We start from the raw sequence: 13,381 nt of genomic DNA on the forward strand, positions 1-13,381 counted from the left end.
GGTACCTGTTAAGACTATTTCTAGTCAAATAAAACAAAAAAATTCTTCAGTCTTTTATTTAGGATTTTATCCTTAACCAACAACAATGAAAAATAAATAAGTAACGGAATGAAATATTAGACACGAAAACAACAAGTGTTACAACTCTAATTGCTTTTTGTTAAGGAATTCTCCAGCCAACGATATTCTTTGCAAGAAAGATGGCGCCGGCGTTAAAAGTAAACTGTATTTATTAACATCTGGGTGTTCTGGATATCTTTTTTCTTTTCGGATCCTCTCTAACATGTGTTGAGGTTCACATTTGGTTTTCGACGTCCAGTCGCTAGTTAAGTAATCGAGCCAAGCTTTAGGAAATATTTTCATAACCTCCTTAGCTTTGGTTGTACTTGGTAATTGAAGTTTATCTTCAGCTTTCTGAGAAACAACAATTTCATCAACTTCGACTTTTTCATTATTTTTATTTAGAGGTTTTTCTGTTGTAACGTCTTTACTGCTTTCATCTATTTTCGTATTGTTATAATAATTACTTATTGTTTCTTTCAATATATCACCAATACTTTCATTTTTAACTTTATCTCTTTCCGTTCCATCGATATTAACGTAACCTGTTCTAGTTTCAGTTTTAATAGAAACTTGGCTTTCTCCTTCATTTTTCCCGACTGCTAAGGAAGGGTTATGTACTGTTTCTTTTGTTGGACTCTCACTATTATCACTTATTATATTTTTATAATTGACTTCACTGTCGCTGGTACTATCAGTTTCTTTCGTAACATTATTATTAGTGGAAGCGTCTATCATGGTCATAAATTTTATATTATCTTCTTCGTCTAGTAGTTGTGAAATTCTATGCACTTCACTTAAATTAATTCTGGAACAAAAAAATATTTATAAATCAAAGGTTATATAGAAGTAATAGAATGTTTATACTAAATAAATAAGTAGCCTGATATAAAAAACAATCAAAGGCAACAGATGATGACTATGACATTATATAATTTAATCCATACTGTTAACTTCGATCATTATGAAAAGTAAACAATTAAAACAACAATAATTATGTAGTTTTTACCCTTGTCTGGCTTCATGACAACAATACAACATGGATGGATCAATGGGATGAGCTTCAGTATTAAATATATAACCTCCCATATCAACTATACACTCTCCATTAGGTGTATTTATAATCGAACCTTGGACTCCAGGATTATGTATAAAATTGTCTGGATCAAATAGTAAATACAAATATTTAGTTGTTTCAGCGAGGAAGAATGATTCCATTCGATCTTCTTTACGATGATCACGGACATCTTTGATCTGAAAACAATTTATTTTTATTTTATACTGTCGAGGTATATTGTTGAACAGTAAAGCGAGAATTACTCAAGGACGGAATTATTTTTATTCCTTTGGTCTAACCGCAAGATAAAGAAAAAATAATAGTAGCAAGCTTAATCTTCTTCTTCCTGGCATTAATCCCGGCTATTACCAGGGTGTGCCTTCCTACTCAACCTACTCCACTTTGCACGATCTTTTGCGTCCTCGGTGGTTAGACCATTGGCTCTCATGTCCTGCATCACGACATCCAGTAGCAAGCTTAATATTACATAATATTCATTTGTTAAGGGGAGGGACGGGGACAGCAATATCTCTTTGCCTTTATACACAAAGGGGTTCTATATTTTATATAAGTTCTCTAACATCATTTCTAAAGTAATGTTTTAATTGCATAATTTCTATGAACGTCACACTAGGTAGAAGGTTGGAGGGATGAGCACAATTTTTTTTATTAGTACTACTTGTTAATATTAGTTGTCTTCACACTTCTCCTGAATAACAGATCATAACTTTAACACTACTATAGAACTGCGTCAATATGTAAACGTGATGGGTGCGGGTTCGATGCCCACTTAGGGAAATTATTTTCATTTTTCCGCTCTGTTAAGACGAAGCGCGGCATTGCATTCCGCCACAAAGCATACTTTCTCAAATTCAAATGTAAAATGGCAAACAGAGTGCCTTAGCACTAAGTAATCTCTGCCTACTTTGCTACGTGACATATATTAAATAAACCGTAAGGCTAATTAAAAAAAAAAAAAAAATTACAAAGGAAATCAAGTATCATACTGTAGCATATCCACAAGGTGTCCTGGCACTATGCTGTATACTTCTCAATATATCTTCACCCATTTGCAATAATATAGGATCCCTGGTTTCTCTATACAAATACATTATAGATTCTATAAGTTCTGGCCTCAAAGGATAACTTTCTCTTGAAGTAGATGCCTCTCCTGTACCAAGATTATACACTTCTGGAGTAAAACCATACTGTTTCCATACACTGTGGTAGTTGTGTATTATACGCATTGCTGTGTCACTTTCGCCTGTAATAAATAATTTAAGGGTATAATTATTAATTATAATATATTTAAAAGTAATAGAAACTAAATTAAATGTTTTATTGAATTATATTTGTGAATATATTCAAAATTGATTTTATTCCTTTAAATGAATCACTTTCTGTATTATTGAGTCTTAAACTTCCATTAGGTTCTCCACATTATTCATAGTTCTATTTTTAACAAAATTTTCAAGACATATATTTTATACTAGTGGACCCGGACGCGGCTACGCCTGCTTCAACTATAAGAATATTTATTAAATATATTCATTAAATTATTTTCAATTCTCAATAGAATTAGTAAGAAAATATAAGCTCAAATAATCAAAAAGAATAATAAGTAGATACACATTGTTAGAAAAAAATATCTGAGTTATTGAAATGAACTAACAAAAGGATTAAAAGTAACTAAAGGATAGGTATTCTTAATATTAGAAAAAGTACCTAAAGTTTTCCGTATGTGCGTACATAGATATCGACTCTACGAAATAACTAAACATTTCTCTCTATTAAGTAGGATAATTTTAGCGGGCAATATCAAATAAAATAAGAAGAGAATCAAAGAGTATTTTAAATTAATTATAAACAACAAATAAAGTTCGAAAATGTATGAAAATTTATAAAACCGTCAACGTCATCTGCCCGTTCGCGTCGGTCATACTGTGCGGCCCGCTAGGTGGCTAGGTCATTTGGAATCAGTGACATCTCCTTAATTATTTATTAGTATGTTATACAGTAAACTATAATTTCAATCTAGATAAAATGCTAAAAGTGACTATTATATTTATTTTCATAAGGATGAATATCAAAACGTCGCGGTAGCGGTCGCGTAGCAACGACGGTTGTTATTAACATGGCAGAATAAATTGCATGTCAAATTAGAATGTACTTTAAAATATATTAGTATATATGTGTAATGTAATGTTATATAGCCTATAGCACTTCTGAAGAATGCAGCTTTCATACAAAACAAAAACAATGAAAATCGGACCAGTAGATCCAGAGATCTTAGCGTTCAAACAAACAAACAAACAAACAAACAAACAAACAAACAAACAAACTCTTCAGCTTTATTATATTAGTATAGATTTGAAAAACATATTTATACAAAGTATTAAAAAATAATGTTATAAGAAATCATATATATCATTTAAACATATAATTTCTGATGCCTATATAAATGATTACTAACCTACCTATTAAACTCAACAAGCCAGGCCAATAAGACTCCAATGACTGGAATACTGGTAATGTAACATGCCCCCTCAACATCGTAGCCCACACATACCAGTCATCTTTCTTCAAATACTTATCAATCACTAGCCGTGCTTCATTAAACATTGACATAAGTTCTGGCCTCTCAAGTAAAATAGCACCTATAATAAAATAAAGACATCACATTTGCAGGTTAATTGCAATGTCATAGCATTAAAAAAAAATCATATTGTGTGTATGTTTACACTGTGTAGAAATATATATTCATTATTCATTAAACCCATAAAGTGAATGTAACACTTAAATGTTTAAAAAATATAATACTACTACTGATCCCATCTCTTCTTGGCAAAGAAATTATACTGTTCAAACATACTTTAAAGTAAAGATATAAGAATCTAAAATTCACCTGAATAAACATAAATGTAACATTAATTTTTTTTAATATATAATAAGTAGAGGTCTTCTTAGTATAATGGGAAAACATCTAGCTTATAACAAGCATAATAGTTGTTCTGTCACTGCTCAGCAGAGGAATGAATTATTTTCATTTTTTCGCTCTGAGAAAAAAGTATAGCCTTGACTTCCACCACTGAGCATGCTTTTGAGGTAAACTGTTAAGTACAGAATAACATTGTAATATGCATGTAGCAAGGTAGGCAGAGGGAGCCTCCAGGGTAGTCCAGGGGAGGCAAAAAGAAGTATAAAGTATTCATTTTTACAATACCTTTAACCAAATACTCAAAGTATGAATCAACACCTCCTCCTATGCCTGCATCTTGGGCTGTCCAGCGACCTGTCATCACATCTATATGGTTCCCTACAAGGCCTATTGATGACCTGTGATGGTATAGAGCCTTTAATGCATTTAATGCTACCTACAAACATTATAATTTTATGTATTATTATTCAACTCTGGAAATGTATAACAATTTCAATGTAATAAATATCACAAAATTTTTGTTAACACAAATTTAATGTACATGTTCTTTTTTTTATCTGAGTAAATCGGTTATCAATCTCCCACTACAAGTATATATTTTTTCTTACACTCATAATTTTAAAAAATACTTTAGGATTAACTATTATATGTATAATATGTGAAAATTAATTTTAATTTGCAATAAATGTTGTATTCAAAACAGCCTCGTTGTATTTCTTACCTCTTCATACAATGGATCTCCTGTAAGCCTACTTAATGTCCCAAATTCTATAATGAATGTACCTACTCCAGCTGTACAAGTTATGCTTGTTTCACCTGGTGGTACACCTGATCTTAAATTTATTGTACCATATGGCATCCCTGTTTTAGTATCAAAAGCTGTTATTAGCCTCTGTGCCACATCTTCTGCTAAACGGAGAAGAGGTCCATTACATGGCCAGCCTGGCTCTAGTTTCATGCCTGATCTAAAAATGACATCATTTTTAAATGTAAAATATCATTTTTAAATAATATGAGATATATATATAAAACACCATAATATAGTTTATAATTTATAATTTCATATATAAAATTATAAAGTAACTGTTTTTTAATCTTTTTAATTTAATATACATATATTAAATAATTGGGGAATGGAGTGTCTTTACAATTGGTCGTTTCTGCCTATCCTCTTAGAAGTAAGAGACATAATATAGATATAATGTGTAGCTGAAATATTAAATACTAACTTGTATGACAGAAGGTGTGCACTTAGTAAACCTCCAATAATTCTTATATTTGTTTCAAATACTGATACATTAATATCTGAATCAAAATTTTGTTTTTTAAGCACTATATCAACTACCCGATTAAATTCAGTATAATTTCCCATGATGACAAGCATATCTAAAGCATCAATTAGAGTAAGAGAGTAACTTCCCCAAGTGTCAATGCCATCACAGCTTAAGGGTCGCAATTCATCATATGGATATGCATATCGAAGGTAACTATCATAAGCATGTTGAAACATCTCTCTGACTTCTTCCCTAAAATTAAAATAATATATAAAGGTGATTAAATATAACATAAGTATATGTGTACTGAAAAGTTTAGGTATTATTCTTTACCGTAAATTTAATATATCTTCTTTATTATATTCTCTTAGAGTAGAACATATATCACACTTAAGAAGTAAAATTAAGAACACACTAAACGAAATTTTATACATTATAAAATGTGTAAGCAGACCATTAAATATTGTTTAACAAGAGAATAAAATATTCTTTTTGTACTATTTTATATTTTTTTTAAATGATAATTGTTATTTTATTTTAAGAATTTCATCAAAATTTCATATATCAAAATAAAATCCTTCTTAGGTTCGTGTCAAATTATCAATTGCCATTTGTTGGCATGTGTCAATTTACGCCAGTATTGCCATTTGCCATGTCTGTAACCTAAAAGCTAAGTCGCATTTCTCATCTAAAATTCTAAACTTCTTATTGTAGTGACCTAAAACGTAAACGACTTGAAGGAATGAGCAATTTGGCCTACTTAACGAGGGCGACAAGACAAAGCGTGGCGTTGTCTCCATAAAACGCAATTTTTCGAATTTGAAGGATATACTGGAAACGAGGTAATTTCAGAAGTGATGCTTCTTAAAATGAACAAAACGGAAATTTAAAAAATATTAACTAAAAATAAAAAAAATACCTCGTTGGTCTAGAGGAGTACCTATTTATGATTAATATAGTGCGTAAATAATAGTTTTTTTTTATTTTATTGAAAAACAAAATATATATTTCAAAAGATTAAGGTAAATACCGGAGTATTTTTGTCAGTATAAATTTGTTATTGGCACTACCTCTATATAATTAATACAAAAATTGTGTAGTTAGGAGACCTAATTTATAATTTAAATTAAATTAAATTATTTCATAATTTTCAAATCATTTAATTAAATGAAACGTAAAAATAATCAGCTTCACACTGTATTCCGCACACAGCAGGGTAGTGAGTAGAATTGCGGAACTCAACGCCGCGCTTTTCCCCTACACCAGAGCGGGAAAATAGAAATATAAATTTAAATTAATATTTGTTATCCTCAAGTAGAGATCCAACCCACAACCAGACGGTTTTACAGTCACATTTTGTGCCCCTGTGTCACGATTGACCTCCTCTATATTATTTTAAACGTTTATTTATATTTTGCTAGTTTGTTTTATATGTGTTTTTATTTTATATTCCTAGATATATTTTTTATTACGTATCAAAAAATATTCAATAGCAAATTTACTTACTCCCATAATTTTTTTTTTTCATAATATACCTGAATTTTTTAGAAATAAATTAATTTATTGAATTTTTAAATAACGTTTATTCATAGACTAAAATAATTTGCCGCTCTTATTCTATTGGTTGAAATTTAAATCACCACTGACAATAGACTAATGTAAACTGCAACAGCTGAACCTAACAAAATGTCTGTTGTCCGTTGAGGCTGCTTAGCGTTATTTGAGGGTGTTTTCAATTTTTAACCAGTTGAAATTTAGACTACTCGCATAATATTCAAAAATGTTGTCCTCGTGAGACTATATACACTTAATTCTGCATTATTAAGGCGTTCTCTGCTTATTTAATACCATTAAGTTTATAAAGTTTTGCCGTTAAAGTTACGAAAGAAGCGGCAATGGCATCGTTTAGAATTCATGAAGATCAAGAAAACTCAGCATTAGGATTGAGAAAAGATGGTGATGTATTTGCAGCCTCCCAGCGTCGTGCACTCGGAGATCTCAGTCATTTTGCTTGCAATCAGAACAGAAATGTTAAATATGTACGTATTAGATATGTATGTTGTTTTTTTATTTACATGTACGATAAGCGCAGAATATTTCCTAATTTAAATGTATTTTTAGGCCGGATTGACGAATGGACCTTGTAAAGTTCAAGATGAAAATAGAACACTACGCCAAATCAAAAATGAAAAAAATATTGTGCCCCCTGTGGCCCAGTTTCGAGCCTTCAGTGTATACGAAGATAAACCTACAGAGGTCGAGGTTAAAAAAAGAGAACCGACGTTCAAACCTTTTGTTGCTAAAGAGATAAGAAAGGATAACTTCTTCATAAATGCTGCAGAGAACGTCAGAGCTCTGTGTGTCCAAGCGGAGAAACAGAAGCAGCAAGAAAAGAGCAAAGAAGTTCCGCCAGTAAGGTAAGTAGAATTAATTTGTCAAATAGTAATAAATGACCCTCCTAGATACTTGTAAAATTCTTAAAAGAAATTTAAATTAAAAAAATATACTTTAGTTTTTAAGACATAACCTTAAATATTAATATTTATGTATGCTTGTATACATATTACAAAGACTCTAATTCAAGGTTATATCAAGTTAATTCTTTGTAAACTTATTAATAAAAATAATGAAATAATAATTCTCTTATTTCATAAAAACATTTACTTTAGTGAGCCTCTAGAGGAGAAAAAAGACAAAGATGTTGTGGAGTCGCCTATGTCCGTTGTGGACTCCAGTATCCTCTCTATGTCAATATCAAGAAATGAGAGTCAAATCATTGAAGATAATGAAGATGCAACAACTGCAAAAACTGACAGGGATATGTTCTTCCATGTTGTGGAATATAGACAGGACATATATGATTATATGAGAGAAATTGAAGTATGTAGTTAACTTATTTAAGTCATAGTAATATTAAGAACTTTTTACTTATCCCTAAAACTTTAAACACCAGAAGTTTATAGAGAGAACCTAGAATTTTAGAGATAATTTATATAAAGCACTCAACTCATTAAAAAGAAAACTAAAACTTTCTACTTAAATTCAAGATATTGCATATTAAGTGTCAGTAAATAAATTTGCCATGCTTGACTAGATAAAATCAGCAGCCATTGCTTTTACTGTCAGACTCTGTGTCACTGTGCAACTATGGCACAACTTCTGGAGCTTACTCCAGAAGTTGTGCTTACAAAAAAATTGTTATAATATATTGTTATGCTATATTATATAAATGTTACACTTTATATTATATTATCTTGAATTTTCTATCTATATAGTTTTACTTATATTTCTAGGTAAAGAACAGAGCTAATCCCCGCTACATGCGTAAACAGCCAGACATAACTCATGTAATGCGTTCCATACTCATTGATTGGCTAGTTGAAGTATGTGATGAATACGGGCAACAGAGTGAAACTTTACATCTGGCTGTCTCATATGTGGACCGTTTTCTGTCATATATGAGTGTTGTAAGAACCAAGTTACAACTTGTTGGTACTGCTGCCACTTATATTGCTGCGTTAGTATTATTTGTTTACATATTTAAGTTTTAATATAATAGTTTTACAAGTTTGGTTTTTTAATATTTAGCTGCATTTTGTTATTATATTATTAACTTATTACAATAGCTTATTATATAGATCGGATAACATCAATGTTATTCAGGTTAATAAAAAACGAATCCTAGGATATGTTAGAAAACTCATGAAATAGTTACAAATACTTATTGAGATACTGAGCTTTTATTATGATAATAGAAGGCCCTGGTGAGCTCTTCACTTTATCCATTTGAAGACAAATGGGCTCTATCAAATTGCAAACAGCTCATTTGGGTATCTTTCCATGCAATGAGTATTAATTCTTAGTGTGGTCAATATTTTGAGAACTTAAATTAAAAAAAAATTGTTTCATTCACAGTAAATATGAAGAAGTTTATCCACCAGAAGTTTCGGAGTTTGTCTACATAACAGACGACACGTACACAAAACGTGAAGTTTTACGCATGGAACACCTTATACTTAAAGTTCTGTCATTTGATCTCTCCACACCCACATCACTGGCATTTTTATCGCATTATTGTATTTCTAATGCCATACCCAAGAATATATACCATTTGGCTGCAGTACGTGTTTTATAATTGTATCTTATTTATTCATTTTTGTGGGCTGTTTTCCCACTCTAGGAAATAAAATGTTTCATAATTTCATTTCTTCACTCTCATGTCAAAGCAAAGCGCGTTAAGTTCCGCCACTAAGCACACAACGCCTCTACCCTGCTACGTTTTGATTGTTGACCAAGTGAAACATAATAAAATAAAAAAAAACGATTTTTAAATATTACTTTCAATATATTTCCATGATAGACCAACTATACATAATAAAAAAAATATTATTTTCAGTATATAGCAGAGTTATCCCTACTGGAATCGGAGCCATATCTTCAGTTCAAACCTTCCATAATTGCAGCCAGTGCGCTCGCGACGGCGCGCCATTGTCTTCTCTGTGATAGGAGTGGATGCGATTTGCGTAGCTCTGACGACCAACCCGTTAATGCACAGTGCGCTAATATAGGTAATTTAACATAACATTTTATTTTTTTAGCTTTACACTGTATTCTGCATATAGCAGGGTTGGTAGAGGATCTGGTATTAAAAGACTATATCAATTACTTGATTGGAATATCTTGATCTCGTAGTTGTAGCTGTTGGAAGTGATGGAACTCTGTATTTTGTCTAACCAGAGCAGGGAAAATAAGAAAAGAAAAGAGATCACACCTGGGGGAAGTAAAGGAACTTTTAAGGAAGAATGTTTTTTTACATATTCTGTTTTTTATTATTGTTCAATGAGTTGTCTTGGTTTATTTCTTTATTGATATGATAATTAAAGAAATGACTCAGTTACAATCTTTGATGGTTGGTCTCTTTGATGTGTAATATTTTAGTAATAATAACTTTCTCATGATTAAGAGGGTTAGAAGCACTCTTAAAGATATATTTGTGCTATATATGAGAGACTGAATGAACAATAACATTTACATATTTCATATTAATTTCACAGCTTGGCCAGCAGCACTAGTACAAAGCTCGGGTTACAGTTGGGGTGAACTAGCAACGTGCTTGCAAGAACTGGCCCGCACACACGCGCACGCCTCCAAGCAAGGGTACCAGGCTATACCTGAGAAATATAAGAGTAACAAGTTGGTATTTTGTTTGTAATAACAATTTAACTTTGATCTCATACAGTAGTCTGTATCTTGCAAACTAGAATCTGTAATATACAGGGTATAGACATAGGGTCTGTATCTAGCCAAAGAGAACCCAATGTTAAGACATACATTAGTCATGGTTGGTGGTGTTATATTTACTTTAAAATTCAAAGACCAAAAACTTGTCTACTATTTTATGGGGATAATTTAATATTTTTTAGTTTCTTTCCATTTAGACCTATTGATATTATATATTTTATATATTTGAGTGGCAATTAAATGCAAACCAATTTATTTAACAGATAGTTGTATTTAACTTCATTGTACTTCATTGTATCTAGAAGCCGCCTATCTTTATTACTCGAGTTTTTCCATAAGAATATATCAATAAAGAAGGTGACAAGAACATTAAACTATTTTATAAGAGAATAATAGTAAATAATAAATAATTATAATAAATTATATATATACATTGTGTAATCAATGAAATATCATAATATTTATTAATTACAATAAATGAAAAATGTATTATTTGCAAACAGATTTGATGGTGTGTCAACAATTGAACCTAAACCAATGTATCCAGTGGCGAAGTATCAACCGCCAGCTGCAGCCAACGCCTCGCGCTCTAGCTAGTATACACAAGTTAATAAAACAGAAATATCATTGAAATTATGAATAATTTTGGCATATTATCAATGAATGTACATTCAAATTGTGGGTCTTAAAAAAATTATATAGAAACAGTATTTAACAATTTCATGAGAATTCTTGAAATCCAATAGAAAAATCTTGGTATTTAAAACTAACACAAAAGGATAAAAATCTTTTAAATTTATATAATTGAATATATACCATTTTCAAGAATATATCATTTTATTATCCACGGCTAATAGTTTTTGACGAATGATCGAAATATAAAATGCATCATTTTAATTATATACAGGGTTAAAAATGTAGAAGTGCTTGTAATTTTTTTTAAGTGTGCTGCCATTATATTTTATGTGTGTTGACGAGTTTATTCCAAATAAATAGTCTAATTGTTTATATAAATGTTCAAACATTGAATCTCAAGAATAATATGCCTTTCTGTATTAAAATAAACATTAAACTTGAGAAGAAAGAAGACAAGTAAAGAAGTTTTTATGCAGTTTTTAGCTTAAAAGAAGTCTGTGGTACTGTTTTCTTATATAAGATTGTATGTAATTTGTCGAATTTAGTTATTTCGTATGGTGATGACGATGTATTGTGCATTTAATGTTGGTTAATTTTCTTTCGAGGAACCAACTTTTTAATTATTTATATTGTTTTTGCATTAAAATAGTTCTAGTGTAGTTCAATTTTCAAATGAAATATCTTTTTTTAAAGTTTTTCTTGTCCTCATTATAACTGTATTGAAAATTAAATCGTGGATAAGTGAATAAATAGTGTAATTGAAAGGTCTCGGCGATTATAAATATTTACCAAATTGATCCTTTTATTGAAAGAATAATAATATATTTTACAATTTAAATAAAGTGGATTTTCGGTCTCATACAAGGCACTTTTTCGTTTAGTTACATTAATTTCTAAATTGTAAACTGTCGAAGATTTCGATTGTTAGACATAAGTGTATTATTGCGATGTTTGAGGGACCAATAGTAGTTAATTTAATTTAATTTAATACAACGATACGAAGCTAGTATATAACGTATTTGTCAAGATTTTGTGTACTTTACATTAATTTTTTATATATTAAATGTAGATTTATTGTATGACGGAACACTTAGGCGTTAGACTTTTTTACTGTAATGAATGAACATTTTTGTATTGTAGAGGTTTATTTCTAATACCAATTCTTAGCACTTATTTTGTATGTTTGTTAGTAAATTATTATTTTTTGAGATATAAGGTATGTTTTTAATGTTGATAAGTAGTTTTTAATTTAATATATTACAATCCATATTTCGCTGATGGAGGTACGTACCTATGTTGGTAGTATAAATAGTTTTAAAGTACACAAGTTATTTCATTTTCTACTTCCAAGTCCAAGTTCCTTGTGGCCCTTATTGGTATTCAGTCATGTGATATGTTAACAACGTAACATATTGTGCTAAGTGAAAGTTTATTGGTCGTACGTTTTGTTAGACCAAGCGTTTATGTAGGTACTTAAATGCGTTTGTTACAACAGTTTTAGAAAGTATTGAATGAGGCTAGACCGTTTTTCGGAGACCATGCGCGTCAACACGTCGCAATTCGGCCTATAGTGTACAACTACCCAAATACTGAATTTGAATTTGGACACAAAAGCTATAGGGCACATGAAACAAAGTGAACATAAAGAATACAAAATATACTTAAATGAAAAAATACGAAAACTGATAATTTGTAAGTATTTCATAGAAAACGATTAATTCAATTTTTTATTTGAAGTTATTTTCCGTTGGTCTACAATCCTGCAACCGTACGGAACCCTTGGTGGGCTAGTCACGTTTTTTTTTTGGAACGGAATCCTATATATAGAGAATATTAATTGAAATGAAATTAAAAATAACGTTGACATTTACATTGTTAAGAAACAAAAAAGTTAAAAAAAGAATATCTTTCAATCTCTGTCTGTATACATACACTCGAACTACATGAAATGCATATTTATTTTAAAATTGGCTAACCTTGAATTTGTTTTAAGCCGAGCCTTTGAATACGAATTACGGTTACTACGCCATTTTGCGCGGACGGTTATGTATGTTGAAATGTAATATTACTTTACGAATGTTAAATTTAAATATGATTAAAAGAAATTACCATTAAAATATACTATACCTAGTTATTGTATATTTTAATTCTATTAATATTGGATTGGATTAAATT

The 13,381-nt window shown here is 30.4% G+C and overlaps 2 protein-coding genes across 2 annotated transcripts; one reads left to right on the top strand and one right to left on the bottom strand.

Moving 5' to 3' along the window:
- Positions 1–41: 41 nt before the first annotated feature.
- On the bottom strand, positions 42–5,950 carry Edem1 (ER degradation-enhancing alpha-mannosidase-like protein 2). Its single transcript, XM_085201052.1, has 8 exons — positions 5,663–5,950; positions 5,285–5,581; positions 4,777–5,020; positions 4,341–4,491; positions 3,595–3,774; positions 2,125–2,381; positions 1,070–1,314; positions 42–868 (listed from the first exon to the last, which is right to left on the bottom strand). Exons 1-8 carry the CDS (start codon positions 5,761–5,763, stop codon positions 139–141), a joined length of 2,205 nt encoding a protein of 734 aa, XP_085057178.1. The 5' UTR covers positions 5,764–5,950; the 3' UTR covers positions 42–138.
- Positions 5,951–6,999: 1,049 nt separating this feature from the next.
- CycA (cyclin A) lies at positions 7,000–12,533 on the top strand. Its single transcript, XM_085201053.1, has 8 exons — positions 7,000–7,368; positions 7,451–7,746; positions 7,999–8,209; positions 8,623–8,846; positions 9,245–9,449; positions 9,726–9,897; positions 10,384–10,522; positions 11,074–12,533. Exons 1-8 carry the CDS (start codon positions 7,225–7,227, stop codon positions 11,165–11,167), a joined length of 1,485 nt encoding a protein of 494 aa, XP_085057179.1. The 5' UTR covers positions 7,000–7,224; the 3' UTR covers positions 11,168–12,533.
- The last annotated feature ends 848 nt before the right edge of the window (positions 12,534–13,381 follow it).

Source organism: Heliconius melpomene, chromosome 17 (assembly GCF_056956725.1).
Source record: "Heliconius melpomene rosina isolate 202511_hmr_F chromosome 17, ASM5695672v1, whole genome shotgun sequence".
Taxonomy (NCBI): Eukaryota; Metazoa; Arthropoda; class Insecta; order Lepidoptera; family Nymphalidae; genus Heliconius; species Heliconius melpomene.